Here is a 22580-nt window from a genome sequence, read left to right on the forward strand (position 1 = left end):
CCATGAACGTTTTGAAGACCTCATCTGTGTTCAGTTTTGTCAGGTAACTAATCATTAGAGGAACAGCCAGGCTCTTTTTCAAAGCAGCTGTGCCACCTTACATTCCACCAGGAGTGTATGAGAGTTCTAATTTCTCCACATCCTCTCACACACTGACATTTTGATTCTAGCCATCCTAGTAGGTGCAAAGTGGTGTCTTGTGGTTTTGATTTGCATTTCCCTGATGACTAATGATGAGCATCTTTTCATGTGCTTCTTGGCTATTTGTGTCTTTCTTGCAGAAACATCTATATTCAGATTCTTTGCCCATTTTTTAATTGGGTTATTTGTCCTTTTCATATTGAGTTGTAGGAGTTCTTTATGTGTGTGTTCCGGATATGAGTCCCTTATCAGATATATGATTTGTGAATATTTTCTCCTGTTCTGTGGGTTGTCTCTGTCTTTTCACTTTCTTCATGGTGTCCTTTGAAGCACAAAAGTTATTAATTTTGAATTGGTATTCTTCTTTTAAAAATGTTCAGCAGAATTTAAATGTGTAGTGAAGCCATCTGGGACTGGGGTTTTTCTTTATGGGTAGTTTCTTTAAAACTATATATTGCAATCTCTTCACTTGTTATAAGTCTATTCTTATTGCCTATTGTTGAGTTAGTTTCTGTAGTTTGTGTGTTTCTAGGAATTTGTCCATTTCATTTATCTAATTTGTTGGTGTACACTTGTTCATAGATTTCCTTTATAATCTTTGATTTCCTTTATAATCTTATAATTCCTCTATAATCTTTTATTTCTGTGTGGTTGGTAGCATGTGCCTTCTTTCATTTCTAAAGCTAGTAATTTGAGTCTTCTCTCTTTGTCTTGGTCAAGCTAGCTAAAGATTTGGCAATTTTGTTGATTTTTTGAAAGAAGCAGATTTTGGTTTTGATGATTTTTTTCAATTCTCTATTTCATTAGTATCCACTCTAATCTTTATTATTTTCTGTTTTTGCATGCATTAGGTTTTGTTTGCTCTTCCTTTTTCATTGTCCTTTACCATGGAAGGTTAGTTTATTGATTTGAAATCTTTCTTTTCTTAATGTCAACCAAAGTAAATGATCACCTGACTGAGATATAAAACAAAGTTTATTTGAGAACTCAGTAAATAATTCTAGAATTGGGCAGCAGTCCAGATCAAAAAATATTTCAGAATGCTTCACTCCACCACATGTTCAGGTCATACTTATTACCCAGAGGAAAGGAAGTGATGACACAAACAGAGATGCCTTATTTGGGCATGGTGTGATCAGTTGGCAGCCTGTGATTGGTCCAAGGTTGGTTGCTGTGATTGGCTGAGTGTAAGTAATGTGGCTGAGTGCAAAAAAGTTCAGCAAAAGTTCAAAGTATTCCTGAGAAAGGCATGCCTGAACCTCAAGCAGAGGTGGTCTCTCTGCTCCATTCTAGGTGTCTTAACCAAATTGATACTATTTTTCTGATTAATCTAGATATTTGCAGCTCTAAATTTCCCTATGAATATTACTACAGCTTCACCTCATAATAAAGTTTGTTATATTGTGTCTTTATTCTCATTTATCTCAAAATAATTCTTGATTTCCCTTTTGATTTCTTCTTTAACTCATTGATTATTTGGGAGTGTATTGCTTAGTTTCCATATATTTGCAAGTTTCCCCAAATTTTTTCCTGCTACTGATTTATTTTTTCATTCTATTGTCATTAGAGAACATACTTTGTATTATTAATGTTCTTTTAAATTTATTGTGGGTTTATAGCCTAGTATATGGTCGATTCTACAGAATGTTCTGTGCACACTTGGAAAGAATATACTGTTGTTGGATAGAGTGTTCTATAGATTTTATTAGGTCTAATTGGTTTATAGTGTTTACATATTCCATTTTCTTGTTAATTTTCTGTCTAGTTCTACAAGAGTACTTCAAAAAGTTTGTGGAAAATGCAATTAATATTAATTTTTCCATGAACTTTTTGAAGACCTCTTGTATTTATTATTCAAAGTGATTTATTGAAGTCTCCAACTATTATTGAATTTTCTATATTTCTCCCTTCATTTCTGTCAGGTTTTGGTTTGTGTATTTTGGTGTTCTGTTAATAGATGAATGTACTGTACAAGGGTACTTCAAAAAGTCCATGGAAAGATTTGTGTTATCTTTCAATTCTATTTGTCCATAAACTTTTAAAGTACCCTTCTATTTGTGTTGTCTTTCTGATGAATTGATCCCTTTATCATTATAAAATATTCCTCTTTATCTCTAAATTTATTGTTTTAAAGTACATTTTGTGTGATAGTAGTATAGCCACTCCAGCTTTCTTGTGGTTGCTATTTGTGTAATATATTTTTCCTCATCCATTTCAGTCTATCTTTGAATCTAAAGTGAGTTTCCTATAGACATTGTTGGAGCATATTTTAGTCTAGCCTGGCAATCTCTGCATTTTGATTGGATTGTTTAGTCCATTCACATGTTGTTATTGATATACTGTAGATGGATTTACATCTGCCATTTTACATTTTGTTTTCTATATGTCTCATGGTTTTTTTTTTTTAAAAGATGACCGGTAAGGGGATCTCAACCCTTGGCTTGGTGTTGTCAGTACCACGCTCAGCCAGTGAGCGAACTGGCCATCCCTATATGGGATCCGAACCCGTGGCCTTGGTGTTATCAGCACCACACTCTCCCGAGTGAGCCACAGGCCGGCCCATGTCTCATGTTTTTTACGTTCCTCTATTTCTCCTTTATTGCTTTGAGCGTTTTTTTTTTTTTTTTTTTTTTTAAGATGACCGGTAAGGGGATCTTAACCCTTTACTTGGTGTTGTCAGCACCATGCTCTCCCAAGTGAGCTAACTGTCCATCCCTATATAGGGATCCGAACCTGTGGTCTTGGTGTTATCAGCACCACACTCTCCCAAGTGAGCCACGGGCAAGCCCTTGAGCTTTTTTTTTTTTTTTTAAGTGGTTTTTCCTAGAGTTTAACCTATCAACTTATCAGAATCAGTTTCAGATTTATACTAGCTTGATTCTGGTGATATAAATGTTATTCCTGTATAGCTCTTTTACCTTTTACAACTTTTTGTGGTATTATTGTTAAACATATTATATCTATTAAAGTCCCAAACCCAATGATACATTGCTATAATTATTATTTTACAATTTTTAGTCATTTTCTTGGCCCAACACAGCTTTGCTCCTACCCATCTCCTTTGTGCAGTTATTGGGAAATATATTATACATATATTACATTTCTATATTTTACAGACTCAATGATAAGTTGTATACATATTATTTCATATAGTTGCTTTTATTTATTTATTTTTATTGGTTATGAATATTCATGGGGTACAAAGCAAATTGTTACCACTCGTGCCTAAGATGTAATGGCCAGATCCATACTGGCAGCATGCCCATTACTACAAATTTTGATTATACCCCATGTCCCCCACCCAATTATTCCCCCAATTATCCCCAACCTCCCTCCCCATCCCCCTATAGTTGCTTTTTAAATCAGTTAAGAAAGGAGAAAATATATGCATCTCTACAGTCTTTTATAATTACATAATCCCCTTTACCCAGTGCCCTTTGATTTTTTGCATGAATTCGAATTACCATCTGGGGTCACTTGCTTTTAGCCTAAAGAACTTCCTATAGTATTTCTTATAAGGTGAGTCTGCTAGCAACAAATTCAGTTATCCCACTGCCTTCTGGCCCCATTGTTTCTGCTGAAAAGTCAGCTAGCTGTCTAATTGGAGTTCTCTTGTGAGTAATGAGTCTTTTTTTTTTTTTTCCTTGCTGCTTTCCAGATTTTCTTCTTCTCTGACTTTCAGTATATCTACTGTGATGTATCTGTTTGTGTGTTTCTTTGTGTTTATCCGGTTTGGAGTCTTTGAGCTTCTTGGATGTGTAGATTATTGTTTTTCAATGAATTTTGGCCCATTATTTCTTCAAAAAATTTTCTGCTCCTTCCTCTTTCACTCTCCTTCTGGTACACCTATTCTAAGGACTTTGGTGTGCTTAATGGTGTCCCACATTTCTCTGTAGCATACTTCATTTTTCTTCATTCCTTTTTCTCTCTATTCTTTGGCCTATGTAATCTCAATTGATCTGTCTTCACACTTGCTTATTCATTTTTCTGCCAGTTCAAATCCACTGTTGAGCCCCTCTAGTGAATTTTTATTTCAGCTATTGTACTTTTTCAACTTTAGAATACCGTTCAGTTCTTTTTTATAATTCCTATCTCTTTATTGATAATCTGTGTTTGATGCGACATTCTCATCATGCCTTTCTTAATTCTTTAGTTATTTCCTTTAGTTCTGTGGACATGTTTATAATGGCTACTTTGAAGTCTTTTCCTGATAAACCCAATGTCTCTGCACTCTCACAGGTAACTTCTGTTACATGCTTTTTCTGGTTTGTGGATACTTTCCTATTTCTTTGCATGCCTTGTAATTTTTGGTTAGAAACTTGACATCTTAGATAATATATTGTAGAATCTCTGGGTATTATTCCCTTCACCCACTGGGGCTTATTATTGTTATTTGCTTGTTTGTTTATTTAGCAACTGGCTAGATTGTTTTAGTGAAGACTATTTCCCTCTCACAATGTTAAGCCTTTGATATTGCTCCTCAGGGAAGCAGACCTTTTGTGTATGCCCATAGTCACCCTATAGGATAATAGTGGTTTTGGTAGGTATCTCTTTCCCTGACCACACCCAACTATTAAACTCCAGTAATTGCCAACTGATTGTTCTGTTGTTTTTAACAATGCCCTGGGGTGTGAATTGCCCTGCAAACTAATTCAATTAAATTCTTACCCCTTTGAAAGAGTAGTTAGTGTATGAGGTCTGTGTTTGATATTTGTTCTGATCCTTGTTTGGCTCTTTCCAGCTATCTTATTCTCCATTTAGGCCTGCAGTTTAGCTTATATCTTGAATCTTTTCTTAATTACCGATTACCACAACTTCCACTGTTCTTGAGAGTGCCCTTAGGTTTGAACTTATATATGCTATGTTGCATATGAAGCCAGCTCCTTTAGGAAGAGATTAGATGCAGTTTGTGGCCTGACTTTTTCTAGTCAAAATCTCTGAGCCTGGGCACTGGAGATGGTGATGAAGATAATGGCGAGCTTGTCTCTGAGACAATTAGATGTAAGATTCTGGGGCTCGGGGGAGCAGTCCAGGAAGAAGATTTAAATTTGGGAATTATCAATACATACCTAACATTTAAAACCACAAGACTGGACATCATCACCAGTGTAATGGGGTGGGCTAGAACAGAGAAGAGGATTAAGGCCTGCACTGGAGTGCCCCATTGTTGATGTCTGGGATCTGAGAAGACTGAAAAGGAATGTCAGCAACTGAGGAGCAGGTTAGAGAAGAATGGGATTTCAATATAGTAATTTTAATCACCTTTAGTGACTTCTTGTCTTTTTTTTCTGGTAAATATTGCTATAGCTTGAATTAGTATTCCTTAAAATCCTGCTAAATAGGATCAGCTCATATCTCTCCCTTTCCCCAGTGTACAAAATAGAGATAGGACTACTCTGCATTTTTCTGTCTGCGTAGAATCTTGTAAGAAATTCCTACAGCATCTTTCTTACCAGCTTGGCTTTTACTACCCAATTTAAAATATACTACCTAATGCTAATTTTTAATACTTAATGTGTTTAAAGCACTGCTATAGGTGCTTTACCTTTGTACTCTCAGTTAATTCTTTCTAACAACCCTATGCAGTAGTTATTACCATTATTATCCCCATTTTATAGTTGAGAACTCCTACATTTAAGAGAGATTAAGTAATTAGCCTATGATCTCACAGTGTGGGGCCATGCTCTAGCATAGGTCGGTCTACGAGACCGAATGTCACATGCAATAAATAAAGTACAATTATTTGGTATTTGTACTGATTTTGATACCTGGCAGTTGGAGAAATTTCAAGTTTAGTATCTAGATGGATTTGTTTGTTTATTAAACAACTACATTTTTTTTTTTTTTTTGTCCTTTGTTTGTGACCGGTAAGGGGACCGCAACCCTTGGCTTGGGCATCGCCCGCACCGCGCTCAGCCAGCGAGCGCACCGGCCATCCCTATATAGGATCCGAACCCACGGCCAGAGCGCCGCTGCGCTCCCAGCGCCGCACTCTCCCGAGTGCGCCACGGGGTCGGCCCCTAAACAACTACTTTTAAAAATTGTTTGGGGGCTGTACTGTGGGCCTTTCTTTCGGTCCCATTGATAGGCAGGTTCTATTGTGCTATCTTTCGCAGACCTAATTTTGACTTGGTTGGAACCAAAGTAGGAAACTGATTATATAGTGTATTATCTTATATCTGTATAGATTGCCTTTCAGTGTTGCCATTTTGAAGACTCTTGTAATAGAATAAACATCAACAGGTGGTTTTTTTTGAACTTTTTTTTTAGGACCATCAGAATCTGATCATTTTTCTCATAACCTGAGAGGAGTAATCCCACGAAGTTTTGACTTTATCTTTTCCTTAATTGATTGTGAAAAAGAGAAGGTAAAACTTACTGTAAAAATAAGGCAGTTCTAGGAAATGTCTAGTTTGAGTAGTTAGCTGCTAATAATTAGGTCATGATACATGGAAGGGCATAGATGGTACTCTACAATGTAGATAGGCTAGTGTGGTATAAAAAGCCCTTTCAATTCTTAAGATGAAATTAAGGATTCTGAGTTTTTTATTTTCAGTTTAGTTGAGTTTTTAGTTTATAAAACATGCATTATCCTTTAACCGAGATTGCTGACTTACAAGAAAGGAAAGTAATACTTCTTAGGCTCTCAAAAGATTTTGCCAGAACGAAAGTGTAAAGAAAATCTCAAACAAGGAAAACAGATACACTAATATGGTAAGCCCTGTGATTTGTCTGTACCTAGGCTCACAGGTGACTACGGGTGTCTCTAGATCCTCATGGTGTCCAGTAATGACGGGCCCATCCTTACCTCCTTTTCAGCACCTGCTACCACCGTACCATGATCTCCTTGCTTACATGTGGTGTGGCTCCATCGTCCTAGGGATGTGGTCTTTGTTCCTCGGTTCCCAGGTTGGGCCATTCTTACAATTGTGCTTCTTTAACTTGGTGAATTCGAGGCTTGAGAACCATTAGCATTATATGTTCCATTACTTGTGTGCCAAGGAAACTGATATATAACATTGGTTTACCATCTACTCTTTTACAAAAACTATCTTTTACTAACATTGCAGTTAGATGTACAAATTGCATGCCAGTGAAATAATTAAGTTTAGCACTACGCATTTTTGTGGTTAAAAATCTTACAGAGAGTCTTTGGCTGGTTAGCGCAGTTGGTTAGAGCACAGCCATATAACACCAAGGTCATGAGTTCAGATCCCCCTACTGGCCAACTGCAAAATATTTAAAGATTAAAAGATTAAAAATCTTTTAAAGGAAATAACACTTATTTCAAATAAAACTTTATGAAGAAGTTCAGTGTATAAGACAGACAAAAATGAATTGCCAGTTTGGCCTATCAGCTCATTTGGTAGAGAGTGGTGCTGATGACACGAAGGTCAAGGGTTTGGATCCCTGTATTGGCCTGCCACTCAAAAAAAAAAAAAAAGCAGTTCCCCATCTAGACAGCTCAATTCCCATCAACCTGTGTTGGCTCTGAGGAAACTCTGGAAACTTCTAGGGCTCCTGGGACCACAGTTTGATGCTGCTTTAAAATGTAATGAAGTGTTGAAACTAGTTATCTAGATTTTTAAACTGACTTTTAGGTATCTTATATTGTGTTAAAGAATAATAGTGTAGGAAATTTATACTTTATGAAGGAAGTACAAGATTAATGGTCATAAAAGCTAGGAATGAACACACGAAAATCATGTATCTAAACAAGTCCTCTCTTACAGGATGGAGCTGGAAAGAGTTTCCTTTGTAAGTGTTCCTTTATTGAAATATACAATGAGCAGATATTTGACCTACTGGACTCTGCATCAGCTGGACTGTACTTAAGAAGGAAGTCTTTGTTGGTGGTGTGGTGGAACAGGTGGTAACCTCAACTGCTGAAGCCTATCAGGTACCCTGTCACGAGTATTTATTTGATGTTTAGGCAACAAGCATGCTGTGAAAGCACCCTGATCTCAAAACAGTAAGAATTGAGGTTCTTAAAAATTATTTCATAAAGGCATAATACAGAATGTTCATGAGAAATAAAAAAGAATATGGCAGCATTTTATAGATCTCTCCTTAGTTAAAATAGAACTTTGAGCCATTTGATTTTGTATTATTTTGATGCTATTCATTCTAATCAGGTTCTCTTAAAAACAGCCCTACAGGTGACAGTTCATTAGTGTTAGTATTTCTTTACTGGTTACTCCTGGCAGCTGCCTGTTTGAGGAGCTCTTGGGAACTCCGGCCTTTAAACCAGCTGGCTATTCTCTTCTCAAAGATACTTTCTATCTTTGCTTGCTTAGGTGTCAAAATCACTAGTAGTGTCAAAAGCCAGTTTCTTTTGAGCATTCAGCTCAGGGCAAACAAACCCTTTGACAGGAATTTACAAAATTCTCACATTTTTATGGTATCTGACCTGGCCAATTAATTTTAACCAAGTTTTAACAATTTTAAACAAGTTTTTATTACATAACATTTGATACATACAAAACATTGCCAATTGTATGTAAGTTACTAAACATAATATTAAAGTGAACTTGCAAGAGCCCATTAGACAATTTAAGACATAGGTGTCACTAACACTATCCTATTTACCTGTGTTCTCCTCCCTATCCCATATCCCTGGCTTCTCCCCCAAAATAAGCATTATGCTTAATGCCATTATCATTTTCTTCCACTTTAAATAACATGTTTATGTATGAATATGTTGGTTTTTGCCTGTTTTTGAGTTTTGAAAAGCCTTCTATGACTTTTTTTTTTTTTTTTTTGGCAGCTGGCTGGTAGAGGGATCTGAACCCTTTGACCTTGGTTTTATAACACTGCTCTTACCAACTGAGCTGATCAGCCAGGCTCTATGAATTTTTTTTTTAACTCAACATGATTTATGAAATTCATCTGTGTTGCATTTCATTTATTTTCACTGTTGTATAATATTCCATTATTAATTTATTCTTCCATCTTCAATAATTCTCCTGATTCATACTTTTAAAACTGGGACTCCCCCAGTAGGAGATAGGTTTTACATGTGACCCGGTATGTATATATAGACATATTCAAAAAATTGTGTTGGTATTTTAACTGGAACTACATTTCAGTTATAGACTGGTTTGGAGAGATTGACATCTTTATAATATTAAGGCCTTACATGAACATGGAATGTCTCTTCATTTATTTAGGTGTTTAGTTGTCTTGCAATGTAATTTTTTTATTGTAAAATATATATAACATAAGGATTGCCATTTTGAGCATTTTTTTAAAGCTATAATTGTGTGGAATTAATTTTCAATATAATTTTAATAATTTTCACTATGCACATCTTACATTTTTTTTAGCTTTATTCCAATGTACTACCTATATTTTTTGTGGTTTTAATATGGAATGCTTCAAGAATTTGCATGTCACACTTGTGCAGGGGCCATGCTAACCTCCGTTTGGGTCCAATTTTAATATATGTGCTGCCAAAACAAGCACTGTTTTTTGTTGTTCTTATAATCTCTTTTTTAATTACATTTTCTGTTTGGTATGTATAGAAATGCAGTTTATTTTTATAGAATCCTTTTATAACCAGCCACCTTGCTATTTTATAAAACCAGGAATTTGTATTAAATTTTGTCAAATGCTTTTTCTACCTCTATTAAGATGATCATGTGGTTTTTCTTCTGTAACATGGTAACATTTCTATACAGACTTCCAGAAAATAAAGTACTAAATTAGATTTGTTAATCTTTTGTTTAGAGTTTTGCATCAATTTTAAAGATTGAAGTAAACCTGTAATTTCCCTTTGTTCTGTCTCCTTGTCTTGTTTTATTATCACCTTTATCTAGTTTTTGGAAGTTTGTATGCTTGGAATGACCTGTTCTTAGAAAATATGGTAGAAATCTGTGAAATCATCTGGGCCTTGTGTTTTGTAAGAAGATTTTTAACTACAAATAAAAATTCTTTTTTAAAAAATTTTAACTTTTCTATATACATTGTAGCTGATTTTCATGTCCCTTTACCTGTTCCTCTTTACCCCCTCCCTCTCTCTCCTTCCCCCTCAACTACATCATATCTGTTCATTTGTCTTAACAAGTTCAAGGAATTGTTTTTATTTATTTATTTATTTATTTGTCTTTTTTGTGACCGGCCGCACCGCTCAGCGCACCAGCCATCCCTATATAGGATCCGAACCTGCGGCGGGAGCGCTCCTGCGCTCCCAGCGCCGCACTCTCCCGAGTGAGCCACGGGGTCGGCCCCAAGGAATTGTTTTGATTGTTGTGTCTTCCCCTCTGCTACCCTTACAAATAAAAATTCCTTAATAGAGCTGTTCAGGCATTTTATTTCTTCTTGGGTCAGTTTTAGTAAGTTATGTATTCTTAGAAAAATTTCTTAGAAAAATGTTTTCTCTCAGTTTTCAAATATATTTTCATAAAGTTTGTTCCTAGTATTCTCATCTTTAAAATCTTTGCTGTTATTGCCATTGTCCTTTGTAAATAGTTGATATTTATGTGGACTTGCTCTTTAATATTTTCTTTGTTTTTACTTTCTTGTGGGATTATCATGCTGTTCTTTTTCTAGCTTTGTATGCTGGTTACTTAGCTCATTTTAGCCCTTTTGTGATGTAAGTATTTAATGCTATGAATTTAGTTCTTAATAGTATTTTTTAAATTTTGCACAAGTTTAATATTTTAATTGTATGATCTAAATATTTTTCTGTTGTAATTTATTTTTTTGATCCATGGATTACTTAGAAATGTGATTTTAAATTCCCAAATGTATGAGGATTTGTAATTTATTTCTCATGTTGATTCTTAATTGCTTTGGGGTCAGAGAACGTGGTCTTGTGTGATACCTAGTCTTTGAGATTTATTGAGACATGGTTTATCGGTTAATACAATGACCAGTTTTTGTAAATGTGTCATATGTGTTTGAGGTTTTGTATTTTGCTAATTTTTTTCTGTATAATCTATTGATACTTCAGAGCAATGAATTGATCTCCTACTAAGGTGCTGCGTTTGTCACTTTCATTTTGATTTTTGTCTATTTTAATACATATGTATACATATGGAAACAGACTATTTTATTAGGCACATATACAAGTATAGAATCAGTTTATCTTTCTTTGATTTGAATCTATAATTTTGTATTGACACTATGCTTTCCAATCAACACATGTTGCCTTACGAATCCATTTCGTCGGATATTCATATACCACTCAGCATTCTTTTTGATTAGTATTAGCCTGGTATAGGTTTCCCAGCAGTTCTTCTTTTTCTTAATGTTTTAGGTGTTTCTTGTAAATCACATAGCTATATTTTGCTTTTTTTTTTTTTTTTTTTTTTCTTAACCACTCTTGACAGTATCTTACCTGATTTTTTTTTCGGTCGCTGGCTGGTACAGTGATTAAATCCTAGACTTTACTTTCATTAATTTACATTAATTTTATTTACATTAATATGATTGTTGATATTATTGGTGTGGTTTCTGCCATCTTCTTTTGTGTTTTTTGTCTGTTTTATTCGATGCTTTCTTTCTCTTTTCTTGCCTATTTGTTTTTGATCCAGTATGCAGCACATTTTATTGAAGAAAACTTTGTTTTTCCCATCGAATTGCTTTGATGAAAATCAATTGACCATACCTGTATGTGTTTATTTCTGACCATATTCTTTTCCAATGATCTATATAACTTTTTCACCAATATAAAATTCTCTTGATTATTTTTGTTTAATTCAAAATATTTTAACATTTACTTGAACATATATGTGGGGTACAGTATGTTTCAATACATGCATATACTGCACAACTGTCTTGATTATTATAGCTTGTTGCTGAGTAGTAAGAAAGATCAGGTAAGGTAAGTCCTCCAACTTTGTTCTTTTTAACAAATATTTTGGTTATGCAGGGTCCTTTGCATTTTACTTGCATAGAATCAGTTTGTCAATTTATACAAAAAAGGCTGGTGGTGGGCCAAGCCCGTGGCGCACTCGGGAGAGTGCGGCGCTGGGAGCACAGCGACGCTCCCGCCGCGGGTTCGGATCCTATATAGGAATGGCTGGTGCACTCACTGGCTGAGTACCGGTCACGAAAAAGACAAAAAAAAAAAAGAAATTGACTTAAAAGGCTGGTGGGATTTAGAGTGGGATTGTGTTGAATTTATCAGTTGTATTTGGGAGAATTGACATCTTAACAATATCGAGTGTTCTAACCATGAACATTCACCAAGTATTTTGTTTTTTTGTTTTTGATTTTTATTTGTATTTTGAGTTTTGTATAAGTACTTAGGCAAACATGCTTATATTTGCTTTCCCCCTTATGTTGTGTGAATGATAGCATACTGTGTTACTTTTACACCTTGCTTTTTTTAGATAATAGTATTTTGGAATTTGTCCTGTGTTTGAGGAACTCTCTTGTTTTGTTTTATGGATTTTTTTTGCAGCTATATAAATGTATCACTTAATATTTATATTTAACTTATTTAATATTTAATATACAGTATTTAATGTTTTGAAAAGGAAACAAAGTACTAGCCAGGAAATGTAAAAGATAAAATAACTTCAATTTTATACTATAGCTGGTTAATAGAGAGGGTTATAACAGCTAGCATTTATTTGAGTGTATGTGCCAAGCACTGTGCTTACTTCTTTTGTATACATTATTTTATTTAATTTTCACTATACTCTTTGAGATAAAGATATTAATTTCCCCATTTTACCCTATATATATTATGATCTTGCTACTCAAAATGTGGTTCTCAGATCATCAATATCACCCAAGAGCTTGTTAAAAATGCAGAATCTCAGGCCTTACCTTGTACTGAATCAGAATCTGAATTTTAATAATTTCATATACACTTGAAACTTATATGTTTTACCCTATTCCCATTCTACAAATATGGAGGCTGAGTTTTGAGAAGGTTCAGCTGGCCCCAGGCTACACCTAGTAAATAGTGGAGGTAGTGTTTGAACTCATGTTCATCTGATTCCAGGGCCTGTAGTCTGAACCTTCATGTATCCTGCTTGCCATAGGGGGTAGAGAGGGAAAACAAATACTTTGAAGACCAAAAGAGCTGACAAAACTGGGCTTGAAGTTATGTTAGAGATTTTTCTCGTCTAACATCCTCATTGTCTAGGTAAAGGAAGGGCTTTGAGAGATTTTTGTGATTTGTATCAAGTTAACACAAATAGTGGATAGCACAGCCAGTTCTAGATCGTATGCCTTCTGATTTCCTATTTATTCTCTTTCTGTAACATGGAGAGGGAACTAAAAGGAAAGGGAAAGGAAAATAACATGAATATATTCTTGATGGACCAGTAATCCTTCTCACCATGCTTTACAGATTTTCTACTGATTTTGGTGGCTGCTGTGTACCACTTGGAACTTGTGATAATATAATTTCTCTTAAAAAACTAGATAATGGAAAGGCCATAGGTGTTCCCTACCCCTGTTCTAGAGGGAAAATACTGCCAACCTAAAATGAGCGATAGAGCAACTCTCCAAAGTAAAGAGTTTATTCAGGAATAGAAGGGCTTTGCAATCTGGGGTACGCATGCTGTGGCGGTCCATAGGTGCATCCAAGGAGGTTGGGGCAAAAGGTAAGCTTTTAAAGACAAGAAGAAAAAATCCACACAAGCTATTTTGAAACAAAGATCATTGGTTACATGAGCTCGTTGTAGGAGTTGGCATTAGCTCATTGGTGGAGTCAGCCATCGTTAGCAAATATCCTTGTCCAAGTGTCTTCTCTGGAATAATGTGGTTTTGAGGAATTCCTTTCATTGTTCCCATCATAGGCATACCTGCATGATGGCCCCTCCTTCATGGCCTCTTGGCTCCATTTCCATTTTTATTTTATTTTTTTGGCAGCTGGCCTATATGAGGATCCAAACCCTTGACCTTGGTGTTATAACACTGTGTTCTAACCAACTAAGCTAACCGGCTAGCACCTGCTGGCTCCATGTAGTTAGGGTTTGACATTTTAATACTGATAACTTTCATAATATATTTTGTATAAATATTGTAAAAGTCAATAATTAGCTATGTGTTACTATTTTTCTTATTAAAATGAGTAATTCTCAAGTGCTTATTTTATATTTTAAGTTTATCTTAAGTGTATCTGCTATTGCTTCTTTTAATATATTTTCCTTTTGCTTAGGTGTTGTCCGGAGGATGGAGGAACAGACATGTGGCATCGGCATCAATGAATAGAGAATCCTCTAGGTCTCATGCAGTCTTTACACTTAAACGATAGAGTCAATGGAGAAAAGCAATGAGACTGTGACTATATGGACCTCCCTGTTCAACCTGGTGGATTTAGTAAGATCTGAAAGGCAAAAAGGTACACATGCAGAAGGGACGAGGTTGAAGGTAAGAATGAAATTATGGTCTTCAACTTGTGTGTGAATTCTCACAGCTATTGTGGGGGTTGTAAAGAAATAAGAGATTGCTTCTACGCAAAAGGAACAGAGATCTCTATTGTGGGGTAGGGATAGTAAATGGGATAGGGCAAATCTGTCAGTAGCAAGAATGTTTTTATTCGTGCCAGAGGGGAAAATGGTGCAACAGCCAGCAGGGTCGGAGGAAGAAAGGTGTCACGTGGACTGCTTGGGGGGCATGTGGGAAAGAAGTAGTTCTTGAGTTGCTATCTGAAAAGGGTCAGCATTTGGGTAGGGAGAGAGAAACGGGGAATACATGCCCTGGAGGGATACATCTAATGGGTTATTGTGGATGCAAACTGAGTATAGCATTTGGCATTTCAGCATAGGTCAGTGATGGGTTGGTTAGAGAGGCAAGTAGGCCCAGATCATCAAGGACCAGGAGTGCAAGGCCAAGTTTGTACTCAGCTGTCCAAACACTGGGAAAACTTAAAAGATTTGAGCAGATGAGTGATTTCATGAAGAAAGCCTTTTTTATAAAAACTTAACCATCTGACCCACCACTTCCAGCTTCAAGAGATAAAGAGCCTAAAGAGAAAGGAGAACAGTTATGCTGTTTAATATTTTAGGTGTAAAGAGTTAAGGACCTAGTCCTAGGCTAAGGTATTAGCAGTTCTATGTAATACGTATTGTCAATATGTCTATGTCTATGTATTATAATATGAATTGCCAACGAAATGTGTGGATTCTATAGTTCAGGATATGTGTGTACTAGGGGAGGGAAGTCAGAAATGGTGAAGAAGAGATCTACTTTTTGCATTAAAAGTGAGGATTTGAGTCTTCTGAGCTCTCAGGCAGTTTCAGGCAACCAAAGGCTTGTGTTTCTATTAAGATACGAAGCATAATAAAAATAGCGTATGTTTATAATAGGACATATGCCAGACTATTCTAAAATGCTTTGCTTATATTAACTCATTTAACCTTGCCAACAACTCTGGGAAGTGTTAGGTCGGCAAGACAAAGAGATCAAAGGACTCCAAGCCAAACGTTTACCACAGTCAGGGAGTTTATTTCTAACGAACCTACCTAGAGCGGAGACTGAAAGATCAATTCCCCACCCCATATAGACTAAAAGAGATTTTGTAGGGTTTGAATTAGGAGAAGGGTTTGGGTGGAGAGCATAAATTTTTAGAAGGGGGTTGGTAGCTATTCTGAGCATTCAGCATTTTGTAATGGCTCTGCAGTTTTCCTGTTCTGCCCAAGATTCTGTTTTGCACAAAATCCGTTTTTTCTCAGAAAGCACTTGCTTAAGAGAAAGGGAGGGGGTTGGGGGCAGGGTGAGGAAGCTGTTAGCATGGATGTGTTTATGCTGAGCTGATTGTGAGGCCTAATAGGAAGTAGATGCTATTATCCTTTGTATTTTACAGATAAAGAAACTGAAGTAAATTGTCCAGGGTCACACAGCTAATAAGGGTAGAGCTGAGATTCAAACCAGGTCAGTCCAGCTCCGTAGACAGTGCTGTCAACCATGCCAGTAAACCACCTTTCTGATTTACTTAACAATAAATGATAGTAGTGACTCTGAACTCAGCACATTTTGCTTTATAATTTTCACTCTTTTTCTTTTTTAATACTCCCATCACTTCAGACCCAAGTATCAAAATATGCTACCTACAGTAGAAATCCAATGGAACATATTTAGCTGAAGCATTTTTCTTTTTTCTTCAATCTACTGTTTTAAGAGTTTTATTATCCTTTACAGAATTAAGACTGAATATTCTCTTGTAATAAGTTCATCAGGGGCTTCAGAGGTTTTGGAGGTGGGTTATTAGTTACCACACCCTTAAACATTTTAATGGGAAAGGGTTCAAAGATGTGCCTATTAATGAACTAGTCCAACTTTTTTTTCTATATTTTTTTCTGGTCTTTATCTCTTGCTGCAGGTGAATTTTAAACTATTAAAATCATGAGGTGTCCTTAGTATTTTTTCTTTGCACAATTTATGTGTTTGTCTTCGAATACTAAAATTACAGTGTACATCAAATGGAAAAAGGTTAGGGAATAGTTGAGCACATTTTTTATTGTTGTTGTTGTAAAGTTAGTTGTTCATAACTAATATTGTCCATGACTCGACTTTCCATCCAGAATTGTCACTCCGCTACATATATTTTAATTCAAAACACCAGAAAGTAATCAGTACATCTAAATTTTTGCTTTTTTCCCGAACGCCTTAGGAAGCAGGTAACATAAACCGATCATTGAGCTGCCTGAGCCAAGAAATCACCGCACTTGTTGATGTGGGTAATGGAAAACAGAGACATGTTTGCTACAGACTCCAAACTTACCTTCTTTCTACGGGTAAGGTAGATCATTGGGTTCCTGGGCTCTTTTTGGTTATGCTCACTAAGAATGACACTGGGGTATTCTCTCAGCCTTGGTGGCAATACTATACATTTTTTTTTTTGCTTAAAAATGATCTGTGGTTGTGACCGGCTTGCCAAGAGGATGGCGGCTGTAGACCCTTTTCTACTTTTACTACAAAAGGACAAATGAGCCAAGTGAGATGGTAGAGAAGGTGTACCAGCCCTGAAAAGAGCCAGAGGCATTAGTCTAAATCCAAGTCCTTGGAAAGTCCAAGTGTCAAGTCAATGAATCCAAGACCAAAGACCAGTCAGAAGTCAGAATTGAGGGTCAAAGCTAAACAACTAAATTAAGGTTTAGAAAGCAGGCAGAAATGGATATTATTATCCTCATTACCCAGAGAGCAAGAGCCGTGAGTTTAACTGAGTGAGAGAAAGCCAGGGAATGGCCAAGTTTGTTCCTTTCTTCTTAGTGAGTTGCTACATATTAAAGGAGTTTGAGCATCATAAGTCGCAGCCCAATGTTTTGCTCAGAGTTCTGTCTCATGTTCCTTTTTAAAGCTGATATCAAACTAATACAGCAGAAAAACAACTAGTGAATAAAAACTATGAAACAGAAAAAAAAATCTTATGCAAGATCAAGGGTTTGGATCTCCATACTGACCAGCTACCCCCACTGCCGCCCCCAAAAAGATCTTGTGATTTCTTACCTGAAAATGTGTACTATTCATATCATTAAATAGGATTCCCTTGGAGGTAATGCCAAAACAGCCATAATTAGAAATGTTCATCCTGGATCCAGATGTTGTGGGGAAACCCTATCAACACTTAATTTTGCTCAGAGCCAAGCTGATTAAAAACAAGGTAAATACTTGCATATACTTCATTTACTTATTAAGTAAATTAGAAAAATACTCAAGCTTGCAACATGCCATTTTTGTGACCACCCTAATATTACCATTAACTTTGTTTTTCTGTAAAAGCTTATCTTAACTATATGCAAGATTTCTGTTTCATCTTTCTAGCCTTCTATATCAGACATGTAATTTGAGACCTAGGTTAGGTCTCATGGTTGTTATTGTTTGGCTAGTTTTTTCTTCAGAGAAAGCAAAGTTTTTCATTTGTTATTGGGTTGGAGACTAAATTTATTTTCCTAAACCATGCTAACAGAGCTGTGTTTATGTTCATGTGTATGGTGGTGGAGGGTATGCTATGAAAGTAATTTGATAACATTGACAAACTGTCTTTCACGTTGTCTACAATTCCAGTCTGAGGATAGAGGGGGAAAACCAAAGTATTTTTCCTATTCTGTCACTCAACAATGACTTCTGTGACCTCTGGTCACCAAGAAGTGTGTGGGGATTTCTTCCTACCAGCAACCAATCAGTCATTTCTGCCGTGGACACCAACAGGGTGTCCTTTATGCAATTCAATTCTGACATTATCTGCCTGGACAAAGGGTCAGATCCCACAGGTTGAGGTCTTAGTCCCACAAGACTGCCCTCCCACTTCCAGTGCCAATCACAAGCCCCACGTTGTTTTGTCCGTGCTTCTGACCTATAAATCTGGCTATAAGTGGGGGTTCCCACAACCCCCTCCTCAGGTTTGATTAATTTGCTAGAGCTGCTCACGGAACTCAGGGAAATACTTTACTTACATTTGCTGGTTTGTTACAAAGGATAGTACAAAAGATACAGATTAAGAGATGAATAGGGCGAGGTATGAGGGAAGGGGCACAGAACTTCCATGCTCTTTCCAGGCATACCACCCTCTAGGAACCTCCACTTGTTCCGCTGTCCTGAAGAACCCCCTATTTCTTTTGGATTTTTGTGGAAGCTTCATTATGTAGGCATAATTGATTAAATCATTGGCCAGTGGTGATCAACTTAACCTTCAGCCCCTCTCCTCTTGCTGAAGGTTGGAGGATGGGGTTGAAAAGTCCCAACCCTCTATCTTGTCTTGGTCTTTCAGGTGACCAGCTCCCATCTTGAAGCTACCTACGGGGGCGGGGGGGGGGGGGGGGGGCTGCCAGCCATCAGGCAACACATTAGCATACAAAAAGACACTTAACACTTTGGGGATTCCAAGTATTTTAGGATTTGTGTGCCAGGGACAAAGACCAAATGTATATTTCACAATATTATATCTAAGGGTTTCCTATTTTGCTTTATATACACGAAACTTCTTTGATATTGGTGTGCACCAGAGGTCAGAACGCTTTTCTTATAAAGAGCCAGCTGGAAAATATTTTTGTTTTTTGGACCACACAGTCTTTGTCCCAACTACTCAGCTTTGCCTTTGTAGTGAGAAAGCAGCCAGAGACAATTTGTAAACAAATGGGTGTGGTTGTGCTCCAGTGTAACATGATTTACAAAAACAGGCAGTGGACTATATTTGGCCCATTGGCAGCAGTTTGCCAACCCCTAGTGTAGACTGTTAAAAGACCTAGGAGTCTTCCACTTACTTTGCAGACACCCCTTTGGTTCCATACAAAAGAACTGTAGTGCCATAAATTGGTAGACTAATTTTCTCTCTCTTTCAAAGAGAAATCAGTCATTCTTACCCCCCAAGTAGACTCCCTGATCATGGTTTGAGTGAAGAGACTAATATTGCCCCTTCCTGTGGGTAAATCAGAAGAGTATATAGTTCTAGTCATTTTATTTTATTTCCTTGAATTATGACCCTCAGTGGGGTATTAGTAATATAAGGAGGAAAAATCATGATAGCTTCCTGACCTTAAGTCTGAGACTTACTAGAAGTCTTTGGAGAGTGTAGAACTGCAGTGATAATTAGAATTATGATGTCACCAATGTGACAATGATGTCAGACACATATAGTAGCGCCTTGTAATGAGGTTGGCCATAAGAATCAGAAGCAACTGCAAATGACTTCTTAATACACAAAACAACAAAACCAGGAGCCTTATACTAGTCTTGTCAATGGTAAGTTCCCTCCTGCACCATCAGTGGAAGGTGCTAAAGTATATGGAACTTGTTTAAGGATGAGCTATTTAAAGCTTTCCCAATGAGCAGGCTGAGCTAAGACAAGAACACAGGGACCTTGGGGCTGTCAGAGGGTGTTATTTCCTCACTGGAATTTTGGGTATTTCACAACTGGGTCCCTTTGGCCTTGTTAGTACTCACCTGTTGAACTTATCACCCTTTAGGTTTTGTGAGACTTTTAAAAAATTTTTATTTATTTATTTATTATTTATTTTTTTTTTTGTTGTGGGCCTTTTTTAAATTTTATTTTTTTTTAATTAATAAACTTTATTTTTTATAGCAGATTTAGGGTCACAGCAAAATTGAACAGAAAATACAGAGGGATCCCATATACTCCCTGTCCCTACCGATGTACAACCTCCCCCACTATTGACATCCATACCACAGTAGTACATTTGTTTGTGGTCCTTTTTTAACCTTTTATAAGTTGTCCTTTTTTTTAATGAATTTTCTTTGTTTTTGGCAAGAACAAACAGAAGACCTCAAGTACTTCTTTAGAAATATAGCCAAGTAAACCCATTCTAATAAAACAGTCTTATTGAATTTGACAGAGTTCCCTACCTGAGGGAACCCCCCAACTCCATCATACACAAAAATGAAGATACTGTTTAAAAAACAAAACAATACAGAACAGAAAAAACAGAAATGGAGCTGTCAAATCAACTCTTCCTTTCAGGAAGTTGGTTAAAAAATAAAGGGTTTGATTCCTCTTGAGAGGGTTGTTTCTGCCAAGCTAATGGAGCTCAGGCTGGCCTTGCAAGTCATCAGGCCCTTGTAGATTAGGCTCCTTCACCATAGGGAGCTGGGACAGAGGGGAAATGAGGTGTTTGCTCTTCTCTATTGGGAGGGTGGGGGAGCTGTCCTTCTCAGGGGGAAGGAAATGTTAGGTGAACACACCCAGATCCTAAGGGGGACCCAGCCTAACAGAGCCCAGGGCTAGTCAGCAGTGCCGGGAGGAAAGTGGGGACACTAGGGGAGGAGTGGAGAGGGAGAAAAGAGCCTGGCTGGTGCTGTTTCTGACTCTAGTTATGAAGGCACAGGAAAAGGAAGCTTCCTCTCCACGCCAGCACACTGTGCTTCTGGTGGCCTTTGACTGTGAGGTGGAAGTGCAGTTTTGTTTGATGTTTATCACTCTAAATCATCCCAAACAAAGGTAAACACAGGACTATACAACTCAAAAAGCATTTTTTTTAATGTTTCTTAAAAATTCTTGAACAGGCAGTGGTAAATGAAGACACCCAAGGATGTGTGAGCCAGCTCCAAGATGAAGTGAAGAGACTCAAAGAACAACTGGCCCAGATTACTTCAGGGCAGATAATACCAGAAAGCTTTCTGACTAGAGGTAGAATGAGTGCAATGTCCTTTATCTTGGAGAAGACCATGTGTGAATATTAGTATAAAAACCCCCAGATGATAGGCACAGTAATAAGGCTACCCAAATTTTGCCACAAATATCTCTTTCTGTTTGTTTACCTCTTTCTGTTTATTTCACCTGTATAGAAACAATACTTTGTAATCAGATACAGATACCATAGGCACTGAGTTCTGTGAGATATGGTGGGAAGGGGGAATCAAAATAATTTTGAATAATTCATCGCTAGTAAGTGCTAAAAAGAGAGAATGATAAATATCATTTAGATCCACTTCCAAAGTTCTGTCATAGCAGATGTAATCTATATGGGATTACTAAATAGCATATGAGAGACTTTTTTCTTCAGAGGGTGAATTAGATCTCAAGATGCACAGCGCCCTGGGACACCCCCAATTTTTTTAGGTCCACTTCTAATTCTGTCATACCATATATAATCTGTATTTGTTAACAAAATAAAGAGAAACTTACTTTTATTCGAAGAACAGCTAATATGTGGAATGGGTTAATTTGGAATCTGTAATCTGGTGATGACAGTCTGTTTCTTTAGATGAGGTGAGAGCAGTCAATCAAAGGCTGTCTGTTTTAGCTCATCTCTTGGTTTTGAAATTTGAGAAATATTTTTTTCCCTTTCCCTTTCTTTCTTATTGGATCAATTACAGATACAGAGAAGACTAATTACATGAAGTATTTTCAGGAGGCAATGTTATTCTTTAAGAAATCTGAACAAGAAAAGAAGGTAGGAAACTGAATTAGTATGAAGAGGATTCAAGATATTTTAGGCTTTCACTGTGTGGTTTTTATTGCCTTACTGAGTGAAATAATAGCACTAGGTCAATAAAGAAAGTAAAGGAAAGTGGTAAAAAATCTAATTTTGCCTTTAAGATTAAATTTGAAGTTAGTATTTGTTGGTGGGTTTATGAAAATTTAGGGACACTGAATTATTTTTCATGTTTTATCAAATTACAAATTTCTTAAGTCTCTGGCAGAAAAAGTCACCCAATTAGAAGACCTCACCCTCAAAAAGGAAAAATTTATTCAATCTAATAAAATGATTGTGAAATTTCGAGAGGATCAAATAATACGCCTAGAGAAGCTCCATAGGGAATCCCGGGGAAGTTTTCTGCCTGAGGAGCAGGATCGTTTACTCTCAGAATTAAGGGATGAGATTCAAACTCTGCGACAACAAGTAAGTGCATGGCATCTGTAGTATTTCTAAAACTAAAAGAAGTTCAAAGCAAATATAAATTTGTCACCTAGTACTTGTTCCTTAATGCAATGGAAATTATTTTAAATGAAGTCTGCTGACAGTATGGTTGCATAAATCCTTTTCTCTCCGTTACCAAAATAGTTAAACCTGAAGGGA

At 36.6% G+C, this 22580-nt stretch overlaps 1 protein-coding gene and 1 non-coding gene across 2 annotated transcripts in view; one reads left to right on the forward strand and one right to left on the reverse strand.

Annotated features, from left to right (window-relative positions):
- KIF15 (kinesin family member 15) overlaps nucleotides 1–22580 on the forward strand; it is a 66264-nt gene that overhangs the window by 3928 nt on the left and 39756 nt on the right. The window contains 12 exon segments of the mRNA XM_063113384.1: nucleotides 6412–6509; nucleotides 7875–7980; nucleotides 7983–8041; nucleotides 14264–14350; nucleotides 14353–14475; nucleotides 16718–16812; nucleotides 16814–16841; nucleotides 17587–17681; nucleotides 17683–17707; nucleotides 21064–21187; nucleotides 21877–21953; nucleotides 22194–22403. Coding sequence (XP_062969454.1) covers nucleotides 6412–6509; nucleotides 7875–7980; nucleotides 7983–8041; nucleotides 14264–14350; nucleotides 14353–14475; nucleotides 16718–16812; nucleotides 16814–16841; nucleotides 17587–17681; nucleotides 17683–17707; nucleotides 21064–21187; nucleotides 21877–21953; nucleotides 22194–22403 — 1127 coding nt within the window.
- Nucleotides 9503–9606, reverse strand: LOC134391411 (U6 spliceosomal RNA). The gene has a single exon (XR_010024955.1). It is a non-coding gene; the product is annotated as a U6 spliceosomal RNA (small nuclear RNA).

The sequence above is a fragment of the Cynocephalus volans genome, chromosome 11 (genome assembly GCF_027409185.1).
Source record: "Cynocephalus volans isolate mCynVol1 chromosome 11, mCynVol1.pri, whole genome shotgun sequence".
In the NCBI taxonomy this organism is placed as follows: Eukaryota; Metazoa; Chordata; class Mammalia; order Dermoptera; family Cynocephalidae; genus Cynocephalus; species Cynocephalus volans.